The following is a 25099-nucleotide window of genomic DNA, read 5'->3' on the forward strand; positions in this document are numbered from 1 at the left end:
GCAGGCGACCAGCTTGGCTTAACAGAGAAATCTTCAGTGATCTTAAACACAAAAAAGAAGTTTACAGGAAGGGAAAACTTTGACAGATGACTAGGGAGGAGTATAAAGATATTGCTCGAGCATGCAGGGGTGTAATCAGGAACACCAAAGCACAATTGGAATTGCAGCTAGCAAGGGATATGAAGGGTAACAGGAAGGGTTTCTACAGGTATGTGAGCAACAAGAAGAAGAAAGTGTGGGACCCTTACTGAAAGAGGAAGGCAACCTAGTGACAGATGTAGAAAAAGCTGAAGTATTGAATGCTTTTTTTTGCTTTGGTCTTCACAGGCAGCACTGGGGAGAAGGTGAGCAGCCCTCAGTGGTGAAAGAACAGGTTAAGGACTGTTTAGTAAAGCAGGACATGCACAAGTCCATGGGTCCAGACTAATGCATCCGAGGGTGATGAGAGACTTGGCTGATGTGATTGGGGGAGGTCCCGGACAATTAGAAAAAGGCAAATATAGTGCCCATCTTTAAAAAAGGGAAGAAGGAGAATCCAGGGAACCTACAGACTGATCAGCCTCACCTCAGTCCTTGGAAAAATCATGGAGCAGGTCCTCAAGGAATCCATTTTGAAGCAGTTAGAGGAGAGGAAGGTGATCAGGAGCAGCCAACATGGATTCACCAAGGGCAAGTCATGCCTGACCAACCTGGTTGCCTTCTATGATGAAATAACTGGCTCTTGGATATGGGGAAAGCAGTGGACATGATATATCTTGACTTTACCAAAGCTTTTAATACAGTCTCCCACAGTATTCTTGCCAGCAAGTTTAAAAAGTATGGACTGGATGAATGGACTATAAGGTGGATAGAAAGCTGGCTAGGTCATTGGGCTCAACATGTAATGATCAAGGGCTCGATGTCTAGTTGGCAGCCGATATCAAGCAGAATGTCCCAAGGGTCCATCCTAAGGCTGGTTTTGTTCAACATCTTCCTTAATTATCTGGATGCTGGGATGGATTGCACCCTCAGCAAGTTCGCAGATGACACTAAACTAAGGTGAGAGATAGGTAGGCTGGAGGGTAGGGATAGGGTCCAGAGTGACCTAAACAAATTGAAGGATTGGGCCCAAAGAAATCTGATGAGGTTCAACAAGGAAAGTGCAGAGCCCTGCACTTAGGACGGAAGAATCCCATGCACCGCTACAGGCTGGGGATCCACTGGCTAAGTGGCAGTTCTGCAGAAAAGGACCTGGGGATTACAGTGGGCGAGAAGCTGAATATGAGTCAACAATGTGCCCTTGTTGCCAACAAAACTAACAGCATACTGGGCTGCATTAGTAAGGGACAGAGCTAGCAGACCAAGGGACGTGATTATTCCCCTCTATTTGGCACTGGTGAGGCCACGTCTGGAGTATTGTGTCCAGTTTGGCGCCCCCCCCCCCCACTACAGAAAGGAGGGAACTAGGCTTATTTAATCTGCAGAAGAGAAGAGTGAAGGGGGATTTGATAGCAGCATTCAGCAACCTGAAGTGAGGTTCCAAAGACGATGGAGCTAGGCTGTTCAAAGTGGCAGATAACAAACAAGGAGCAGTGGTCTTAAATTGCAGTGGGGGAGGTCTATGTTGGATATTAGGAAACACTATTTAACTAGGAGGGTGGTGAAGTACTGGAATGGGTTACCTGTGGGCAGGTGGAATCTCCATCGTCAGAGGTTTTTAAGGCCTGGCTTGACAAAGCCCTGGCTGGGATGATTTAGTTGGGACTGGTCCTGCTTTGAGCAGAGGGTTGAATTAGATGACCTCCTGAGGCCTCTTCCAACTTTAATCTTCTATGATTCTGTATCAAGTGTCAGAGAGGAACATGTTCCCCATCTGTCTTTGCTGAAGCAATAAAACTCTGTAATTGGTGCATAATGAACCACATAGTCATCTCGGCTTCTTACTACCTAGTTATTCAAAACACCATGGCAGACATTTCTTTCTAAATTATGAATGAGAACTGAACTGCAGAGTCCTTCACATGATATTCTCAGCTTGGTGGTTCTCATAGGTCAGTGGTAGGCAACCAGAGCAATCTGATTGTGGGTCGTGAGACATTTTGCTGACATTAACCATCCACAGGCACGGCCCCCCACAGCTCCTGTTGGCCGGGAATGGCGAACCATTGCCACTGAGAGCTGCGGGGGGTGGGGTTCTCTATTCACTCACCTCTCTACAGCAAGATTCCTGCAAGGTCTGTCAAATAGCTCCCCACAAATCAGAGACCCTACTCGTAGCTGGGACCAGAACCTGTTCTCAGTGGCTTTATGAAGTGTCTGTTTGAACCACTAGCTAGGTGTTCATTATTAGATTTATCTTTGAAGACAGCCTTTCTGGTAGTGATCACTTTTGCCTGAATGGTGGGAGAATTGATTTATAGTATTTTTCTGAAGAGGCAGTGTTATGGGCCTATTTAAGATTCTTACCTCAAATGTCCTCGGAATTCCCCATTAATCAAAGCATTCATCTTCTGGCTTTCTTCCCAAAACTACTTCGGACTAGTCAAGAAGCCTCTAGATGTGAGACGGGCATTTGCATTCTACCTAGACAGGACTAAACCATTTAGAAAATCTCTTAGACTATTTGTATCCGTTGCGGACAGAAACTAAAATGGTAATTTTGAAACAGTGGTTGTCTATGTGAATCTCGGGTTGTATTAAGACTTGTTTCGACAGAGCTCATGTCCAACCCCCTTCAGGAGTGATAACACATTCTACAAGAGCATTATCTACATCCGGGGTCTCAAACTCAATTTACTTTAGGGCCAGTGCCCATCCTCAAATCCTCCCAGCGGGCCAATAATGTCACTCATGCTGCCCAAAACTCCTCCTCCCACCTGCCTAGGGCTCTGGGACAGAGTTTGGGTTGGGGAGGTGGTCTGGGGTAGGGAATTGCAGTGCAGGCTCTGGGAGGGAATCTGGGTGCAGAAGGGGTGAGAGGTTGGGCTCTGGGAGGGAGTTTGGGTGAGGGAGGGGGTCTGGGATGGAGTTTGGGTGCTGGGGGCAGGCTCTGGGCTGGGGCAGAGAGTGGGGGTGCAGGAGGAGGGGGGTGGGGTTGCAGCCTCTGGGTGGGGGAGGGAGTTCAGGCTCTGGGAGAGAATTTGGAGGTGGGAGAGGGTGTGAGAGAAGGGGTGTAGGCTCTGTGAGGGAGTTTGGGGGGTGTGGGGAGGGGGTGCAGGCTCTGTGAGGGAGTTTGAGGGCAGGAAGGGGGTGAGGGTGCAGGCTCTGGGAGGGGGTCAGGGTGTGTGGTGCTTACCTGGAGCTCCAAGGCAGGGTGGGCCAGGTGGCCTCTGAGCGCTGCTGCCCCAGCCCCTGCAGCTTTCCATTGGCTGCAGGGGCACTTGGGGCGGGGGCAGCGCGGGGAAGCACATGGAGTGGCCGGCAGACACATGGAGCGAGCAGTAGACGCCGCTCAGCTCTGCTGCGCTGCCGGGGCACTGAACTGTTTTAAATCACCTGTGGGGGAGGGAGCGCCCAGGGGCGGCAGGTGTGGACAAAGGAGAGACCCAGCCCAAAATTGCTGGAGCCCTGCGGGGAGGTTCACGGGCCGCGAGTTTGAGACCCCTGATCTACATCCTTCCTTAAGGATGTACATCTTGTAGACATCTGTAGAGCAGCAACTTGATCCTCTGTTCATACCTTTTCTAATCATTACGCTCTGGTGCCCCTGGCAAGATCAAATGCAGCTGTGGCCAATGCAGTTCTCTCTTCTGTATTGGACTGTGCTTCGAACCTTCCACCTCTTTAAGGGGATACTGTTTAGAAGCCACCTGAAGTGGAGGCCCCACAGAGCTGCTATATGAAAAAAGAAAGGGTGCTCTGCTACGTGCCCTCCTTCCCCTTTTCTTCAGTATTGCCCTTAAGGGATTCTCTGGTGGAGAAGGACCTGAGGGTGGTTTGCCTGCACAGCTCCATAAAGCCTCGGTGTGGGGCACGAGGATGCATGGGTTGTATGTGTGGACCAGATGGGCACTGCTGTCAAAAATATATGATCAAAGGTGCGGGGCGCAGGTACACTTGAAGTGGAACATCCACAGAGATACATCTCAAAGAACTCCAGTTACTGTGCAACGTGAGTAACCTCTCCTTCTGTTGGCTCTGCCTGAGCCTTGGCAGAATAAGGGTGCACTAATCAGCATGTTTCTCCTGCTCTGCCCAGTGGTGCAGAGCAGAAGGGATTTTATTTTCTGGTGGAATTTGTACTACTTGTTAGTAGAGCTGTCAATCGCAGTTAACTCACATGAATAACTCAAAAAATTAATCGCAATTAAAAAAATTAATCGCGATTAATCACACTTTTAATTGCGCTGTTAAACAATAGAATACCGGTTGAAATTTATTAAATATTTTTGGATGTTTTTCTACATTTTCAAATATATTGATTTCAATTACAACACAGAATACAAAGTTTATAGTGCTCACTTTATATTATTTTTATTACAAATATTGCACAGTGAAACAAAAAATCATATTTTTCAATTCATCTCATACAAGTACTGTAGTTCAATCTCTTTATCATGAAAGTACAACTTACAAAGTAGATTTTTTTCTGTTACATAACTGCACTCAAAAACAAAACAATGTAAAACTTCAGAGTCTACAAGTCCACTCTTCTTGTTCAGCCAATCACTAAGAGAAACAAGTTTGTTTACATTTATGGGAGATAATGCTGCCTGCGTCTTATTTACAATATCACCTGAAAGTGAAAACAGGCTTTCGCCTGGCCCTTTTTGTAGCTGACATTGCAGATATGCTAAACATTATGTGCCAGACGTGCTAAACATTCATATGCCCCTTCATGCTTTGGCCACTATTCCAGAACATGCCTCCATGCTGCTGCTGATACTTATTTAAAAAAAAAAAAAAAAAAAAGCGTTAAATTTGTGACTGAACTCCTTGGGGGAGAATTGTATATCCTCCTGTTCTGTTTTCCTCGCATTCTGCTGCTTATTTCATGTTATAGCAGTCTCGGGTGAGGACCCATCACAAGTTCGTTTTAAGAACACTTTCACAGCAGATTTGAAAAAACACAAAACATACCAATCTGAGATTTCTAAAAATAGCTACAGCACTCAACTCATGGTTTAAGAATCTGAAGTGCCGTCCAAAATCTGAGAGGGACAAGGTATGGAGCATGCTTTTTCAGAAGTCTTAAGAGCCACACCCCGATGCCGAAATTACAGAACCCAAACCACCAGAAAAGAAAATCAATCTTCTGCTGGTGTCATCTGACTCAGATGATGAAAATGAACATGTCAGTCCGCTCTGCTTTGCATTGTTATTGAGCAGAACCCATCATCAAAATGGATGCATGTCCTCTGGAATAGTGGTTGAAGCATGAATGGGCATGTGAATCTTTAGCACATCTGGCACGTAAATATCTTGCGATGCCGGCTACAACAGTGCCATGCGAATGCATGTTCTAACTTTCAGGTGACATTGGTTACAATTTGTGGGAGATGATGCTGCCCACTTCTTGTTTACAAACTTGTTTGTCCGAGTGGTTGGGTGAAGTAGGACTGAGTGGACTTGTAGGTTCTAAAGTTTTGACATTGTTTTATTTTTGAATGCAGTTATTTTTTTGGATGTAATTGTACATTTGGAAGTTCAATTTTCATGATAGAGATTGGACTACAGTACCTGTATTAGGTGAATTGAAAGATATTATTTCTTTTGTTTTTTATAGTGCAAATATTTGTAATAAAAATAAATATAAAGTGAGCACTGTCCACTTTGTATTTTGTGTTGTAATTGAAATCAATATATATATATGAAAATGAAGAAAACATCCAAAAATATTTAAATAAATTATATTCTGTTATTGTTTAACAGTGCAATTAATTGCAATTAATTTTTTTAATTACATGATTAATCGATTAATTTTTGTAATTACTGGACAGCCCTACTTATTATAAGTTTACTATGAGCTCAGTAATGGGTTTATTGATCACTGTTTGATTCAGTATTTTTATTTTTTACAGGGAAGGGCATTCTTGTTGAGGGGTACATTCTGTGGCTCACAGAAAATTCTCGAGTCATTTCTGCAGCCATAAAATTTCAGCAAATGCAAGGTTCTAAATGTGATCTGAACTTGAAGGGCTAGTCTTTGGTTTGTTTTTCTAGAATGTTTGTTTCATTTTCATTCATTTGGAGGAGCTGTGGGCATTTTGGGTTGAATGTAAAATTTATTTTTAAAATATGAATTAAATATTCATAAGTTAAGATCACCTTTTTCTCTTAAATCACTTCAATTTTATTTTCAAAGGTTTTTTATTTAAAATGTGTTACAAAATGTTTCCATTTCTTTAAGGAGTCAAAAGAGGAACAGTGGAAACGAGCTATGGACTATCTCAATATTGTCAGTGAACTCAATTACATGACCCAGATTGTTATCATGCTGTATGAGGATCCAAACAAGGTAAGTAAATAAAATTGATAAATATCTACAGAAATATGATTAGTTCAAACCGTGTTTTAAAGATTAGATATTCATTGTCTTTAGGAACTTTCTTCAGAGGAACGTTTTCATGTGGAGCTTCACTTTAGTCCCGGAGCTAAAGGCTGTGAAGAGGATAAAAACTTACCAGCTGGTTTTGGATATAGACCTGCCTCCCGAGAGGTAATACTTCTGGCATACTTAGATCAAAAGTTCAAGGATTCTCTGTTCATGAATATGTTCCAATAACTTTTGTGTTAATCACTGGAGAATTAGTTAAAAAGAACAACGCATGATTTTGAATTAACTTTGTGTGTACTGTATGCATATAAAAAAATAAACTAGTGTACTATGAGTAACACTTATAGTCATAATTCAGGCCCTCTGATTTCAAATAGATACTTTACTTCAATAAAAGGTGTATACTCACCTCATTTGTTTTTACTGCCTTTGTAATTGCAACCTTTTATGGTTTTGCCTAATTTGTTGTTGGAGATAGTCCTGTTTCTCCAATGTTCTGACAAATGCATAAGAAAAAATATTAATTGGAATTTTGGGGAATATTGGCTAGTGAGACTAGATTATATTTTTCAGTTTGTATCTGTGTACATCTATATAGTTAAACAATTTGGTGTTACAAATGTTAAGACTCCGTGGGTGAAATACTGCCCCCATTGAAGTCTATGGGAGTTTTGCCATTGACTTAAATGGAACCAGGATTTTACCCTTTACATATTCAGTGAAACATGTAAGAAGACATGGTGGTGTAAGCAATGATATGGTCACATTGTCACATGTTGTAGAAGAGAGTTAAAGTAGCAAATTCTTTTTCTAGGTATATAAAAAACAGTATTTGTATGGTTTAAGAACCTTGTGTCACCAAACTTCATGCCTATAATTAATGCTTTACTACATACAAAAAATGCTTAAATTATTCTATAACTGATTTCCTTAATGGATTTCCATGTCCAAATAGTACAACGTATGTAGATAACTTGAACAGGTAATATCTTTACGTGTAGAATGAAGGCTCAAAGAAAACCTGCCATAAAAATGATAGTGATGAGGAGTCACATACTTCTAAAAGGGATGAAACGGATCGATCAGTAGTGGTATTCAAGCCAATGGTGTCAGACCCAATTCACATACACAGAAAGTCGCCCCTTCCAAGATCCAGGAAGATTGGTTCTGTTGAAGTAAGTGTTTCGGTCACGGTGCATGTCTACTGAAATGAATTCTTCATTTACTTCTAACAAAAAGTAAAGACTATTCTGTTTTTGATTACACAAAAATAGAATGGTGTCATTCCTCTCAAAGTGGTGCTGTTATTCCATGGGAAATTCTCCATGGCAATGGTTGTCTGAAAGGAATTTCAGAAACGGCATATGGCTGTTGGGCCATATAAATTCTTTTTCTTTCCTTTAGTATTTCAAATCTTATTTTATGACTTTTATTCTATGACAATGAAGATGCACATTTTTTTGTCTCAACTCTTTCTTCTCCAAGCTGACTAACGTACATTGCTTGCATATGCATTCTCACAAGACTGCTGCTAATGGAAACAAAATATTGAGCTTTTTCATTTGTGGGGATTGGGGTGGGGGAAGGAGAGGTGGCTGCAAGAAAATTTCGCCATCTACAATTAACTTTCATAGGGAGCAGCTGATTCCAGTGGCACAGTGGTTGAAGGTAAGAGAGCAAATTGGCAGCATGCTTTGAGGGGCAGGGAATGTGTGTTTTCCAGAGTCTTCAGATAAGTGCCCTAAGACTTTCTGTGCTCTCGGTATAGAGGCCATGACACCAAGGAGTTGAGAAACTGTCATAAAAGGTGCTCTAACATCACAATAGTGGGGCAAGTCAGTGATGATTCAGTGTATGCCATTAATATGGCTGAACAGTAAAGACTCTGTTGGTGCACACTAGTACCTCAGTGACACTGAGGGTAGGTTTACACTTAAAATACCACAGTGGCATAGCTGCACCGGTGTAGCTGCACTGCCTTAGCACTTCCCTGAAGACGCTCCTACCCTGAGGGGAGAGCTACTCCTGTTGGTGTAGTTAATCCACCTCTGCAAGAGATGATAGCTATGTCAATGGGAGAAGCCCTGTTTGGGGCTGTTTGCACCGGGGAGTAGGTTGGTATAATTGCATTGCTCAGGGGTATGGATTTTTCACACCTTTGAGGGACATAGTTACAACGATGTAAGTTTATAGTGTAGACCTGGCCTGACACTAGAACATAAAATGTGCAGTTTACTACCTTATTCTCAGTTGCTTAAAACCTCAAAGAACTGTATGCCCTTTTCCCTGCATATTGTCTCAGGAATAGGTGCTTATATAGAATGGGTACCTCAATAGTAAGAATTCCAAGTAACTTGGTTACTGTCAACATGTGGAGAATAATACGGATGGTTTTGTTTTATTATGATCCATATATAACATAAAAAAATTAAGAGGTGATATTTGTGAATGTATTGCAGGGTTGCATTTCCTGTTTTAACATAAGCAATGGAGGAGTAATATCAATGTTTTTGAAAGTGGCTTTCATTCTGATCATGCAAGCTCCCTTCCTAGAGAGAAGTTCACGTGCAGTTTTATAGTATTTCAAATTTTTAACCATTTTCATTCTCTGTAAATTTTCAGAAGCTGCTTTCAAGAGGTATTATTGATATGCATTGCTAAACTTTGACTTTCAGCAGGTAAAACATTCAAGTAGAATCTGTTCCAGCATCCAGCTATTATGGAAATTCTAAATTTTTACTTCCTATTGAATAATAGTCTTTGATTTTACTCATATAGCTGTGAAAGTTTGTGCAAAAAAGGTAAATTGGAAGAGCTAATATATTTGTGTCTGCCCTCACTGAAATCTGCAAAACAGTCTTTGAAGAATTTTGACCAATTGGTATCTTGAAAGTATAGTTTGACTTCATCTTAAATTGCCTTAGTATTATTTTTTTTAAAGATAAGACTCTTTCCACTCCAGTTCATTCATTTAAAGGGACACTGTCAGGTAGTTTGGGCTCAACCTAAGTCTTTTTTTTTATTATTATTTTTATAATCTGTAGTAAAATAAATTTAAAGTTTTGAATTTTATGTGGGTTATAGTCTTCAGAAGGGTCTAATACAAACATGGCTGCATTGTACTAGTGCATGGAGAAAGAAATGAAGTTGAGTAGTCTCATTTCCTTGAGCTTACAATTAAATGGAAAAACTAAAGAAGATAAATTGTGAGAAACAAATTTATATTTCTAAAAAGGTTCAGTGTTGTTTAATCTAGGTGGTATTAACACAGGTAGAAGAATATTGCTTTTTTTAGCCTGACATTGTCCCTTGAAATTTCTTTCTACTCTTTGGCGCCAGAAGTTCCTTAGTGCTTTAAGGTTAAGAAATCCTTCTTGCCACTCCTCAGGGGTCAGTCATGTAATCTCCAGTCCCATTCCAAAATCCTCTGGCTCTTTGAAATAAGTGGTAGTACTTTAAATGCAAAAGAAAAATCTATTAAATAACAGATAGAAAAGCTTACCATACGCTGAAGGGGGAAAAACTATTAAACAGTATGTTCAGAGTAACACATGTGTTCTGTTACCAGTTCATTTTTAAAGCTGTGGACCAGTTTTTGACTACCATTGTTCTTCTATCTTGCTATTGGTAAAATTTTAGTCTACCAGAAACTTGGTGAAAGTAGTGGATTAAAAGATGTAGTTTGAAATGTTAATCATTCCTAATTACTGTTTAATAGTTTTAAAGCTGTATATGAAAGAGTGCAAACAAACTGTATTTTTTTTCTGATCACTAGCTCTGTGGAATCTAACTTTGCATGATTTGCTGTTTTTTTGCCCCCTTTCTCACTTCCAGGAAGAGAGCCCCCTGAGTGTGTCTAGCCCAGAGTGTATTGGTACCTGGCTGCATTACACCAGTGGTGTGGGTACTGGGCGTCGAAGACGCAGATCAGGGGAACAAATCACTTCTTCCCCTGTCTCCCCTAAATCATTGGCTTTCACATCCAGTATTTTTGGCTCATGGCAACAGGTTTTTAAACTTTACTTCATTAAACATTATTATGCATTCCAAGCAGCAACCAACTGTCTTTAAGGACATCTAATCCCTTGTTATGGATTACATTCCAAGTAAATTCTTACACTTGTCATTAAAATGCACTTTTAAAAATACTAGTTACTTCCAAGAATATTGGGGGAGGAAGGAGGAGAAAGCAAATGCATGTTTTTCACAGAATTTTCACTGAATTAGATATTTCCACAGTGAATTAGTTTTTTTTTACAGGAATTGTAAACATTAAGGCTCCAGAAAAGGCATAGACTACTGTCTAATGAAACTGACTTCAGCTTTGGCTTAGTTGTCCTTTAAGACTTTAAAAACAGCATTGCTTAATTGGTGGTAGGTAAATTGAAACTTTTTTTAAATAAATGACAGACGATGCCACTTAAAATAATTGATGTGGGGTCTGATATTACTATTCAAAACTTGTTTTGTATAGATCATATTTTCAGTGGCCTGGTATTAACTGAGCAGGAAACAAACTCTAGCACTAACCATTCTTGCCTTCACTCCTATATCTGGAGATATCTAATTAAAAAATCAAACACAGTACTTCATCCATTGAATTGTACAATATTTTGAAGACTTTTGTCAAAATATTGGGGAAAGAGCAGGACAAATGACACAGTCAAAATATCGGTGACGATCTAAAGATTGCTCAATTCAAAATATTGTCTGTATATAGGACAATGGATGGTGTTCTAACCATGCCCGTTTCTTTTTCTAAGAGTTTCAATAATTTCCATTTCCTTTTTGGAAATTTAAGGAACTTGTATATGGTAAAAGAGTGTATCAGTAAAGGCTGTGAGCATCTGAAGGCTATGCTGATAGAGCCCGTGCATGGATCAGTGACTGTATGGTGACTTCAACAGCCTGTCTGTCTTTCCTTCCCCGCTCCCATTCCCCTTTCAATACAGGAGCAGTTTAGGAGTGTGCATTTGGTAAAATAAAGTAAAATCTATCTCAACTGTCTGTGGTTTCATCTCTGTCTTGGTCTGTGTTCTTTTTAATTCTGAATGCCCGCTTTGCACCACCTCATTGCAAGGACTTCATATGTGAAATGGACTCCCTTCACAAGGGGATATTGCATGATCTTTCATATTTCGTTTATGTATTTCTACTAACATTTATCATACAGCTTATTAACACTTGTCGGTCTGGAGCAGGCCAATATATCAAGTTTAGTGGACACTTCATGCTGCTATTCTATTTTTTTCTTATTTTTCTGTTTTCCATATGCAGGTCCTCTCAGAGAACAATAGTAACTTACGAACACCAAGAACTATTCTGGAACAAAAGCAGAGTGGTTTAGGTATGTACATGCAATTGAAATTTTGTTTCAAGTAAGCAGATTTTCCAATGCTTTTTGTTTTGCACACAGATGTATGATCTTGGATTTTTAAAACTCTTGTGTAAACAAGAGCAAAAAGTATTTTGAATATAATAGTATCTACTAATTCATTGGGACAGTATAACCCACTGAGTTGACCAATATTTCAGCAGAAAAAGTTCTTTTAATGGAAACGGGATCTTAGGGAACAGTAAAACAATTGAGACTGTTCACTGATTCTTTACTCTGACCAAAGAAAGTTCTCAGGGTTATTTTTAATTTTAAATTATGACTGACATGTTAATATTTTTGTGGAATTCTTTGATTAAGCAAAAGCCCCAGTATGCAAACTGTTACAAATACTTCTCAAGCGAAAATAAATGTCTTCTCCTGTGGTCAGTTAAGACAACTGAAGAGATACTAGTGGGTGCAAAGAAACCCCAGCCTCCTGTCCTTCACCAAGAAACTTTAGTTTCTAATGAGAGACTGAGGTTTTTGCACCTCCCTCTTATTCCCGCCCTCAAATATTCCTATCAATGGACAGAATAATTAATTTTAACTGTGAATTATAACATCTTAACTTGCTTTAATTCAGGAAATGTTCTTCTGCTGTTATCATAAAACAGGCATTACGGTTATTATGCATTAGATAGGAAATCTTGTGCTACTGTAAGTTGTATCTTTTTCTGTAAATGCAAAAAACTGTTTTCAGAAATAACTAACTCAGGACACATTAAACAAAACACACACATAAATACTGTACATTGCACATTAGAAGTAAAAGTTCCACTATCTTTCCATTTAAGGCTTTGTACTTATTTGTATGTCTTATTGTTGTGATATTCTTACTCCTGTTACATTTTCCTAGTAAAATGTATACATCTTGTAGTCTTGACTACTGAAGCCAATCTTTCTAACTTTTTGCTAAAATTATAGTACCCTTCTTCGATGTGACACAGTATAGTTTGTAGAAGCTGTTACATTTGCGTGCATAGTTGAAGGTATTACTTTGTTGAAAAGGCTTTTGCCACAGACCAGGCACCAATTTATATCAGCCATGATTCATCACATGTGCTACTAATGTTTCCCACTGTTGGAAGGCAATAAATCAGTGGGTAGGTGGCTGTTTTTAAATATCCTGCCATGTATATGAAATACAGACAATGAAATCTGAACTGGGCCTCCATCAAGTAATAACATTGGCTTTACAGAATAATAATGAAGATTAAAGGAAAATACAAATTCTAGACAGAGTAATTTCTTTCCATTTTCTTAATTTGGATGAGATTTTCATAGTATGGTGGACTATGTAAACAAAATGTCTTCACACTTAAGTGTATGAATGGTATTTCATCAATTACTTGTTAAACCACTTGTAATGGTAAAATTGTTCATGATTGGGCAACAAAAGTATACAGGTTTTTACATGGAGGACTACTTAATACAAGGGTCTTCTTTAGGAAAGAAGTGAAGCTAAACCTGGTGAAACTTCTGCTTTAAAATTCTATAGTTGGCTGTGACAATAGCTGAAATACCGATACAAGAATGGATAATTTGGTTAACTTGTTTCATGTTAAATCATGAGTGATGGAAAGTGAAATTTTTCTGTGAAAAGTCTGAGGAAAATGTGTGAGTACTTGAAGTTACAGACTGCCATGTCAAGGGGGTCAATTTCCATGAAAGCAATAAGCAAGATTTGCCAGGTTATATTTGTTTCAGAACTGCAGATTCTAAAACATGTAACTTCCATGTCTTTTTTATTCATTTATTTATTTACGTTGATGCTAACTGGTAATTTTTATTTACCGAACCTGACAACGGGAAATGAAGTCCCTTTGTTAAAGTCCAGTCCTCTCTAGTCACATGTAGCAGAGGGTGGTCAAATGTGTAGAAGTTACAATAAATTATGGTAGTTACAACCACTGTGACATTATAAGCATATTATGAACTGTTCAAGGCACTGCCAAAGGCTGCCTTTTGTGTGGTAAGAGCCATGTGCTTGCATGCTGCATGCATCCCCAATGTGAATGGAAGAGCACCTGGTTGTTGTATGTATTTTCTCTAACTCCCATCAGGGTCTCACTGTGCGGGCCTGTTTAGCACCTCAGTACTCGGGGGTTCTTCAAGCGCACCTAACCTACAGGATTATGCTCGTACTCAACGTAAAAAGCTGACTTCTTCTGGCTGCATAGATGGTATGTGCACACTCTCTCAGATGCACACACAAATCCATGTGCACACATTGAAGTTCTAAAGATGAACCCTAGGCTACTGATTCAGTGGAATCGTAGAATCCTTTGTCTTAGCATTAATTAATTGTACGACTTTCTACTGCCTCTTTACTGCCCATAGCTTGGTTATATTAGTTTAATGACACAGTTAATCCTTATTCCTGGCTTCTCTATTTGGTGTACCGTGTAGACAATATACATGGAAAGATTTTCAGCATGTACAGTTTAAGAACAATGAAGAGGTGAAAATGTAGTTGGAAGTGCTCATCACTTAAGCCTCTGATTTTGATAATTAGGTATTGACATTGAATTGAAACATATTACATTGCATGCAGAATTTACAAGGACTCAAAAGGAAAAGACCAGCTTGATATTACTGAGTGAAAATTTTAGGATTCCTTTTTGGTGGGTGTGTGGCTGTGGATAGAGGAGTGATAGGTTTTAGGCTTCAGTAATCTTGGGTAGAATAGCTTTCACAGTAGGCTTCAGCATTTAAAGAAAATGTGCTAATTTACTTTTTTAACACTAAGGTCGAGCAGTATTAATGTAATTTTTTCCAACATTCACTCTTCTCAATGTTCAGCTCTAACCAGATATAACTTTGTATGCCAAAATCACCAGCTCATCCTGCTTTTCTTTCATACACTTTATTAAATACCTTGCAGTTATCAATGAAGCCACATTTTCTAATTTTAACCTCTTTTTGGCCTCTGTCCCTTTCCCCTGGTCCTTTCTGCATGCCACTTAATTCTAACGTTTTCATCTTTTTTCTTCTTTCCTTTTTTGAAATGTGTCCCTCTTTTGGTAGCTGTTATGAATTTCAGGTACCTGTTTTTCTCTTTCTCAGACACCACACGTGGTTCTGCTGTTAAAAGATTTTCTATCTCATTTGCTCGACACCCAACCAATGGTACGTTTTGCTTTTATTTAAAAAAAAAAAAATCCCTTGCTTCATCCCTTAATTTCATTTTATTTCAAATACGGGGTGTACAGTTTCGTCCAATCATTTGTCCTTCCTAACTTCAACCAAGCACAGTTCCAAACATATTCATAATCACTAGATACATTGATATAGTCTTAAATACCTCCTTTATTATTCATTTATATAAATATGATTTCAAAATTCACTCATCAGAAAATCTTGTGAAAATGGAAATCTTTGACAAATTGCATTCTTTCCAATGTCTCAAATGATCAGACTGTGTATGGTATATGATAAAAACAAACTTTTCTGATCTTGAATGGCATATACTTCTCAATAGTTTAACATTCCACTTCTTCCTCTTCCTGCTGCTGCGCTCCACTGTTTCCCTGAGCCTTCTGAATCTAGATAAAATCACAGTACCTGACAACAGGCGTTGGCTACCATCTTCTTGAAGTGTCACTTGATTAAAAAGTAAAGTAAAATGTAGGATCCATTTCAGTTAATCTGCAGTTCTGATGACTGAACAGAAAAACTGCTACTTATCCTTGTCATACTTAATGATCAATATGTTCATCACGTATGCCAGTTACTTGAATACTTCACTAATAATCAGTTAGAGTTGACTTCGTCTTGTGTTGACCTCTTGAACTCTATGGTGAAAGCTAACTCATCTCCAGTCTACCATATTTTAATGAAGCCTATCTTAACATATGCAAGTTGAAAGTATGAAATATGTTACTCATTACTTTCTAGCTCACTACATAGGCCCTATAGCATGCCCTTTTCATAGAAGTTGGCTTCAATCTTCAGCATTTATCACATCTTAGTGTAGATTTTTTCCAGATTTTTTTAATTACCATTTTAAAACTGACACAATACAGTGGCAGGGTAATAAGGTCCTGCCATTAAAAGTGAAGTGAAAATAGCCATAAAGATCTGTGCTATTGACCTCCAACAAACATTTTACTTAAAAGATGGTTCAGGTTAAAAAAAACAAAAGAAAAAGCATAGTTCTCACTTTGTTTTGCTTCTGAATAAAGTCATGAAGTAGTACTTACAATATTGTATCCATTTGGAATTTTTAGTCAATTTTTTTACTGCAGTGGCTTCCTGAAGAAAGTGTTTAGTATAAACTGTTAGAACCATCACCAAACCTGCAGTTATTAAAAAGGCTGTAAAAGGCTGACTTAAACATCATCCTTGAAAATGAGAAAGGTGGGCCTTACTCTATATTAAAATCAAGTCAGATAATCTAAACAAAAGAGATGTACTTAAAAACTCAGTGTTGGCAAAACATTTGAAAGTTGGAAGGTGAGACTAGATTCACGGTGTAGAATCTGTTATGTAACAGTTTCAAAAAATTCTTTCTAAAGGGAACAGGCAGCAACAAACTTTTTGTAACTGGATAATTTTTTAATAAAAATCTCTATTTAAACACAATTACTTTATTGTGTACATTGTGTATTCTGATTCATTTAATATAAATATTTTTCCACATACCTTTTACAATTTAACGCATGCCACATGTGCTCCTGTGAATCCTAAATGCATTCCCTGAGGTGTTCCAGGTTCCCAAGTGTTCTCTACCAACTTTTTAAAATTATCGTTGTTTGTCTGTCTTCTGGACTGTCATTTAATTCTCCCTTTCACTCTTTTATTTCCATAACTTTGTGATGTCATTACAACCTCTAACCCATTTCACAGACACTCTCCACCCCCTTATTTCCCCCCCCCCCTTGCCCCTTCATCTTTAATTCAAGGAACACATTGAAACAAGTAATCTGACAGTGCTTTACCTTATTTTGTGGGGCTCTATGCAGAACATCCACACCTCTTTAGTGCTGGTCCATTTCCTCTGGAATTTCTAGGCGCCAGTGGTATGTGTTTCTAGCTATTAAATGTAAGACAGTAGGATGACTTTTTAAATTGCTGTGTTAACCCTTTCGTTGTCTTGTATTTTGAAGGGGTTACAGGTGAATACAACCAAAACCCAAGGGTGGGTAGTTGGCAGGCACATATATTATTTAAAGGGATATACACTGTCAGGCATTTTTGGCTAAAAATTGTTTTATAAAGACAACCTATTTAAAAGACATAATATGGGCAAGTGGGTTTCTGTGGTATTTGTTTAAAAAGCCATTAAAAAGTTACTAGTTTTATTTGAGTGGTCTGGGTAAATGAAATTTCAAAAAGTAAACATAAATAGTTAGTTCTTCTAAAATTTTCTTTGAAAATTCCTATGGATTTTCTATAACAGCTGTTACCATAGTAGTAGTAATAATAATCATCATCATGAATAGGCATTGAAACATAAGTAGGTTTGTTTTTGTTTTTTTTAAAGCATGTGTCATGACCTAACTTGACATTGTCCCACTAAATTGTTTGCTAGACTAAAATGTAAATATTTTGGAAAACATTTTTGTGCTGTTAACACTTTTGTTAGCTTAAAATTTAAATCTGGTGGAACTTACTGTAATGCAAAGAAAGGGTTTGCGCTTTGCACGCATGCATAATATTTTTAGTATCTTACACTTATGCCAAACACATTTATTTTAATGCTTATACTGCAGCTTAGCTGCTGTCATATTAAAGAAAGTATACATGACGTTGTGTGGTGGTGTTTGTTTTGCACATGACATCTGAGTTTCTAAAAACATGCAACATTAGAACTGTTATAGGGTAAGTGAAGCTGATTTAAGTACCCTTGAGCAGCTTGCTTAGCAGGATTGGCTCTCATTTGAATCCAAGGCTGGGTCCAAATATGAATACAAAAGTTCTTGAGTTGAAATTTTGTAGAATTATTTTCTCTGTAAATGCTTAGTAATGTTTTTTGAGGAAGTTCACATATTGATACCTTTACAAAGGTATCAGGAGAGAGATCACTTGATCATTACCTGTTAGGTTCAATCCCTCTGGGGCACTTGGCATTGGCCACTGTCGGTAGACAGGATACTGGGCTGGATGGACCTTTGGTCTGACCCAGTCAGGCCATTCTTATGTTTTATGTTTAAAAAGAAATGTACCTTGAACAGAAATTTTGGACATTCTTTAAGTATTGTCTTTTCATTGAAATAAACATCTCGGAAGAAATATACCAATTTCTAATTTTTCAGTTCAATACTGTAAATTTAATGTTGCAGCTGTATATAAGAATGCTAATGTGGACTAGTGTCTCCTCTTTTGAAATACTGTGAGATGCAGATTTCATTGAATGCTATCAAGCTTACATCAGTTCACAAAACTGCACTATTAAGCATAGATATGTATTTTAAATGCTTTGTTTTATTTCATTAGGAATAAAAACGTGCATGGCTGGTTTATGAAATGTCAATATGTCTATACTAATATTGGGAAACAAAGTTAATAACACTTCAATTTTGACTTGGTATCATTTGCCATTTTAAGTTGTGAAATTTCTAGTGATATAAATCATTGTTTTAGTAAAGATAGGTATAAATGTTTGTTATAAAATTAAAATATAGTCTCAAGGTAAAAAAATGCTGGTAGTGGTCTTGGAGAACCTTAAAGTGGAAACCGAAAGCAAGTCTTGTCCCTAGCATACCTGAGAGGCTAGAGAGTGTATGCTACAAGGTATTGCCTGTCAGGAATGCCAATGTTTTTAGCTGTTCTCTGTCAGAGCAACTCAGTTAAAAATGTTCACAGCATGACCACGCTGCTACTCCATCTTGAATGAATTAGTTACCTATATGTTGTTATGACCGGTATGGGAACAAGTAGGGAAAATACTGACATTCCCCACCTTTTTTAATGATTGAATAAGTTTGTCTGGAACAGTAGTTAACTTCCTGTACTGAGCAAAGACTAAAGCAAAGATATATTTTGTATCTGTGTACACTGATTGATTTATGTGGACATGGGTATTGTAGTCTGTAGTACGCTATCTTGAGCTTACTATATGACAGAATCTGACATACCTTGTTCTAACTCCATAATGCATAGCATTTTATGTCATGACTTCAAGGATATTGTATGTTTGCATGTTTTGATATCAGACATGTACTTTATGTTCATTTTTATGCAGTGTTTCCTGTCTGTACAACAGTTCCATTCTGGTCTTATTTCTAATGTCTGGAAATCCTCTCTCTCTCTTTATTTTTGTAGGTTTTGAACTATATTCCATGGTGCCTTCCATCTGCCCTCTAGAAACCCTGCACAACTCCCTGTCTTTAAAGCAGGTGGATGAATTTCTTGCCTCCATTGCTGCTACTTCAAGTGACAACCTACCGGAGATGTCTGCTGCTCTATGTTGTAATTCATTTTTTTTACTGTAAACCATAAACACTATTGGTCATAGTTGATCCATAGGCCATTTCTCAAAGTGAACAGATCAAAACGATTATCAGTGACTGGATGACTAACCTAGCGAATATCAGTGTAAATGGGGTAGGATATGAGGCTAAAATATGGACAAAACTAATTAAGAATTACTTAGCAAATTCATAGGTCTTCGAGTCAGCAGGTCCTGATGAAATGTGTCCTAGAATACTTAAGGAACTGGCTGAAGAAATCTCTGAACCATAAGCAATTCTCTTTGAGAATTCATGGAGGACAGGAGAGATCCCAGAGGATCCGAAAAGGGCAAACATAGTACTGGTCTATAAAAATGGGAATAAGGACAACTCAGGGAATTATGAACCAGACAGCTTAATTTTGGTACCCAGAAAGATAATTGAGCAAATAATCAAACAATCACTTTGTAAGCACCTAGAAGAAAATAAGCTGATAAGTAACAGTCAACATGGATTTGTCAAGAACAAATCATGTCAAACCAACTGGGTAACAAAGCTTGTGGATGGGGGAGAGCAGCACACATGCTATATCTCGACTTTAAGGCTTTTGTCACTGTCTCACATGACCTTCTTATAAACAAACTAGTGAAATATAGCCTAGACCAATGGTAGCCAATTATTTTTTGGCAAGGTCCAAATTTCTTGGTCAAGGTATAGTCAAAGTCCGGGCTCTGGAGAAAATAATAACAATTTAAAAAGATAAATAAATAAAAAGATTGGGGGCCATTCAGAAGTGTCTGGCGGTCTGGATTTGGCCTGTGGTCCACCTATTGACTATCCCTGACCTAGATGAACTTACTATTGTGAGGGAGAGTGTACAACTGGTTGGAAAACCGTACTCAAAGTAGTTAAGTGGTTCACAGTCAAGTTGGAAAGGCATATTAAGTGGTTCCCACAGAGATCTGTCCTAGGTCTGGTTCTAGTCAATGTCTTTATAAATGACTTGGATAATGGTATAGAGAGTATACTTACAAAGTTTGTGGACAATACCAAACTGGGAGGCATTGCAAGCAGTGTGGAGGACAATTCAAAGTGATCTTGACAAAATGGTCTGAAATAAAATAGGGTGAAATTCAGTAAGGACAAATGCGAAGTACTACATGTAGGAAGGAATAATCAACTGCACAAATACCAAATGGGAAATGACTGCCTAAGGAGGAGTTCTGCAGAAAAGGATCTGGGGTTTATAGAGGATCACAAACTAAATATGAGTTGACAATGTAATACTGTTGTAAAAAAAAGTGAACATTATTCTGGGATGTGTGAGCAGGAGTTTTAACTGGAGTAGTGTGCACCACACTCATGGAGTAGTGGTCACCACATTCATGGAAAGATGTGATCAAATTGGAGAGAGTTCAGAAGAGAGCAACAAAAATGATTAAAGGTCTAAAAATCATGACCTAAGAGGAAATATTGAAAAAACTGGGTTTGTTTCGTCTGGAAAAGAGAAGACTGAGGAAGTACATAACAGTCTTCAAGTATGTAAAAGGTTGTTATAAAGAGGAGGGTGATACATTGTTATTCACTGAGGACAGGACAAGAAGTAATGGGTCTAAATTGCAGCAAGGGAGATTTAGGTTAGATGTTAAGAAAATCATCTTAACTGGAAGGGTAGTTAAGCACTGGAACAAATTATCTGGGGGAGGGTGTTGTGGAATCTCAATCATTGGGGCCGGGGTTAAGAACAGGTTGACAAAGAGCTGTCAGGGGTGGGCTAGATAATACTTAGTCCTGCCTCAGTGCAGGGGACTGGACTAGATGACCTATTGAGGTCCCTTCCAGTCCTACATTTCTATGATTCTATAATTTACCGAAAATGTTAATCAACTCTTAATATGTTTGAAGTACTTTTTCACTATGTGGTCATTGGTTTCTTTGGAATATGGCAAACTTGGGAACATTATCATACTTGAGCCAATTAATCATTCTCTTATTTTAGTGAAAACACTCTCCCACCCACATTATTGCAAGTCTGGAATGCAGGGGAAAATCAATTTTACTAGTGTCAAATATGCAGTACTTTGTGGCTTACACTACATTTCCACGTTGGATGTAATTTGTTACAGGATATCTGTTAATGCCAATGTTAACTAAACCAAACTTAAATGTGTTGTGCATCTTGTATGCTTTGTGGTATGTGTATTATGGCAAACAGATGTTAAACTACACCGTTAACCAGAAATACAGGAATAGAAAATACGGTATGTTCAACCTGGCTGAGCTAATGTTCCTTCTAGAACCAGAACATCTGCATTTCCTGTTTCGTTTTTTATTATTGAATCTGAATGTTCCACATGCACAATATCTCTTCATTTAATTTTCTTTCTATAAAAGATTCCCTATGCTACGTTTGTTTAAATGGTCCAGAATAGAACCTCAAGTTTGCATCTTGTTGATGTGAATGTGCTGGGGATGATTGCCTTCCACTGTGTCTCTGTTGCTGCTTCTCTTGAAACAGTTTTCTGCAATGCTAGACTTGCAAGATGTGTGGTTTTCACTTTGATATTTATACTTTTTGTGTAGGGTGAAAGGGGAAATGCAAACTTTGGAGGGGCACGTAAAGAAATTATACTACTTGTGGTAAAAATTGTACTTGCTATTCTTTGATATAGTATAACAAACAAGATTGGTTTCCTCTTTCTAGTGTTTTTACTTTGACAGCACTTTATGAATAGTCCGTTTCATTTTTTACCCAGTGTAGTCAATTCCCCATCTTGTTTTATGTGTCTTTTGTACATGAACAGATGGAGAAACATTTTTTTGAAATAGAAAAATGATTGTAAAATGTACACGGAGGCTCACCAGCAGGTATACTACATTTAGGGGGAAAAAGGAGGTTTTAAGCGGATAGTGTCCCTTTAAAATGCAATCTTAATTTTCAGGATTCATTAGAAAAATAATTGTCATTTGCGATGTTGAGAGGAAACCTAGAGGGCTTGCCATCTAGAGTTTGAGACCTTAAAGAATTAAATGGTTAACTGTTGGAAAGGAAGTGGGTCAGGTTGCCCTGTTTTATGAGGGAGTGTTTGGCAGTTGGAAGGAGGAGGGAGTCTTAATTAGTGGCTATGGGAAAGGGCTCCCCTGTGGGTATGGAGTTGGCTTTTATTGGTAACAAGTTTTGGTACTTGGGAGGAAGGGTCAGTGCTCTTGTTACTGACAGGATGGAGCATGAATGCTTTTGGCAGCGGAAAGAAGTATTTTTCCCCACCCTATTTCCCTTTGGGGAGAATTCATTTGTGTGTGGACTCTTTTTTTTTTTTTTTTTTTTGGTCCTCTTCCAAATGTCTATTTGCTCCATTATAGGCTTGTTAATTAAATGTCTCAGACTAGGTAGAGCAAACAAAATGCCAGTCCTCGCAGCATTACATGCCCTGTCAAAAGTCAGGAGCACTTCTGGCAAAGCAACACTCGCTGTTCATTAACCTGATTATTCCTGGCACTGTGAAGCTCTTGTGTTGCTTTCTTAAGATGGATCAGGCAGATTTCATCTCCTTCCCCACACTATGAAGCCACAATAAAGACCAAAAACCCAAAATCCATGGCTGGATTCCAGATTCCATAAGTATAGACTTTGTGCCTTTTTTTCATTTTGGTAATCTGCAAATACTTGACAAACGTTTTGTTCATGATGGTAAAGACGACCTTTCTCCCCTCCCCCCCCCCTTCAGCTTCAGCGTATTTGAGTTCACTGTCTGGAAGAAAAAGTTCTTTAAATACATACACCCCTGCAAAAATCCAGCCAACACCACTTGCAGCCTTGCCTGAGAGGCTAGCAATAGAGAAACCAGCCTTATGTAAGTAACTTCTGTCACAGAGGCAGAACAGCTCATTCTTTTGCTTAAATATACCCAATAGTTATTCAAGATGCAAAGATTTGTTACATATTTAAGATAGTGTGCCATCTACCTGTTGAATAATTTCTTCAAGAATGTTATGAAATAGCATCCCTATCCTTGTATTTGGAATAATTCAGATAGTCACAAAATAAATTCATTAAGGCATTGTACAGTTACTTTAAAAATAACACTTCAGCAATAATGGCTGAACTGTGGCCTCCATAGAATACAGATGTAGTGTACCCTGGTGGTTACAAACAAACTTTCAAATTGTATTCAGGTGACTTGGTGGCAGTCAATCTGCAGTTAGGACTAGACTTCCAGATTTAGACTCAAGTCAGTTAGACACAGTGTGTTTAATAATAAAAAAAAAAAAGGCAGCAACACACAAATATTTTGGTGATAAAGGCAGTTTTAATGTACTATGGCTCTTCAGAAATCTAGTATCTCTGATGATCGTCCTAATGCAAACGTATAATCGAGCTACTGTGTGTTAAATAAATCAGCAGAGAGGAAAGGATCATTCCATCCATGCAGGTGAAGGTCTGAGTAGTGTCCCACGGCTCCCAATAGCCCCATAGGCTTTAGATTTTAGTTTTGATGGGTTAGACTTGGGCAGGTTTTAGCAATTGATATTAATCAAATTCAGTGTTTCTCCCTGTGTTAAACAGATGAAATTTAGCCTTGGAGTGACGCATACAAACAAATAAATAAAACTACCAATTAAACAAATTTTTAATCGTGACTAATTCTTTGCAGCTGTTTATCAAGTACATGAGGCACTTGTCACATTGTTATAGGATCATAGACTCATAAGATTGGAAGGGACCTTAAGGGTTCATATAGTCCAGTGCCCTGCACTCATTACAGGACTAAGTATTATCTAAACCATCCCTGACAGGTGTTTGTCTAACCTGCTCTTAAAAATCTCCAATGATGGAGATTCCACAATTTATTCCAGTGCTTAACCACCCTGACAGGAAGTTTTTCCTAATGTCCAACTTAAACCTTCCTTGTTGCAATTTAAGCCCATTGCTTCTTGTCCTATTTGATATTAATATGATCCAAATGAAACAGAGCTCTTTTTTCAGTTGCTCTTGGGTTTTTTCAAAGTGAAGCCATTTTTCTAACAATAAATTTAACCTTGTGTACAGTAAGGTTCAGATTCTAGTGACCCAGTTTACAACTAAATTCTGTAAATCACAATAAATACATTATGCAACAGATGAATCATAAAGAGGGTGACTGACTTTCACCTTAATCATTTGCCAATAGATCCATTCCAGTGAAGCCATTCTCCACAGGCCCAGTGTCTATTTAAGAAACAAAAAGGTTCCTAGGTTTTTTCTAGCTCTGACTGAAATCTTTGTCAAGTTCATCCACCTTTTAATTCTTTTAATTCAGTCTTGACAGGTTCTGTCTCCAAGAGAACCATGTCTAAATACTGAATCCTATAAACGTAGCCTTCAAGTTCTAGATTTGCCTAGCAAGGCTCCCTCTGTGAGAGTTTGCCAACTTCTTACCCGATGTTATCCAGGAGATTTGAAAAGAAGCAGAATTGTCTTTTCTACGTGCATTTACAAAATGCTGTTCTTTAGATTTGCCCTATCTGTTACAAAATCTTCCATTTGAAGGGTCCTCAGACTTTTCTGCCCTCCCTATTTAATACTTTGGTGTTACATCTTTTTGATAGCTGTTATAACAGTGTACTTCCCAGAAATATATTTCTGGGTGGTAACTATCTTTATCCCTTCAAGATGTCTTATGTTTGTTCTTTAGGATATGTCTTGTTTAGTTTTTTGCTTCCTGTTGCAATGTGATTCCCCTCCCCCCGAGTCAACCATTTATCTTCTCCAGAGATTTAAGGGATATTGAAGTTTGTCTTCTGTCCTTTTTAATTGGCTGTTTGGGGTCTATTGTTGCTTCCTGCTTAAAAGAAGCTGACTGTTTGGAGCAC

At 38.3% G+C, this 25099-nt stretch overlaps 1 protein-coding gene across 8 annotated transcripts in view; it reads left to right on the forward strand.

Annotated features, from left to right (window-relative positions):
• The window catches only part of PPIP5K2 (diphosphoinositol pentakisphosphate kinase 2), a 99136-nt gene that overhangs the window by 71405 nt on the left and 2632 nt on the right, over positions 1 to 25099 (forward strand). For 2 of the 8 annotated variants that reach the window (XM_073344611.1, XM_073344610.2), the window contains exons 22-30: positions 6329 to 6436; positions 6521 to 6637; positions 7477 to 7650; positions 10310 to 10483; positions 11753 to 11822; positions 13916 to 14035; positions 14919 to 14981; positions 19119 to 19265; positions 22975 to 23100. In XM_073344611.1, coding sequence (XP_073200712.1) covers positions 6329 to 6436; positions 6521 to 6637; positions 7477 to 7650; positions 10310 to 10483; positions 11753 to 11822; positions 13916 to 14035; positions 14919 to 14981; positions 19119 to 19265; positions 22975 to 23100 — 1099 coding nt within the window. Of the gene's footprint in view, positions 1 to 6328; positions 6437 to 6520; positions 6638 to 7476; positions 7651 to 9097; positions 9262 to 10309; positions 10484 to 11752; positions 11823 to 13915; positions 14036 to 14918; positions 14982 to 19118; positions 19266 to 22974; positions 23101 to 25099 lie in introns of those variants that run through there. The other 6 variants (XM_073344612.2, XM_073344613.2, XM_073344614.2 and 3 more) reach the window with 5 other exon arrangements.

This window comes from Lepidochelys kempii, chromosome 5 (genome assembly GCF_965140285.1).
Source record: "Lepidochelys kempii isolate rLepKem1 chromosome 5, rLepKem1.hap1, whole genome shotgun sequence".
Classification (NCBI taxonomy): domain Eukaryota; kingdom Metazoa; phylum Chordata; order Testudines; family Cheloniidae; genus Lepidochelys; species Lepidochelys kempii.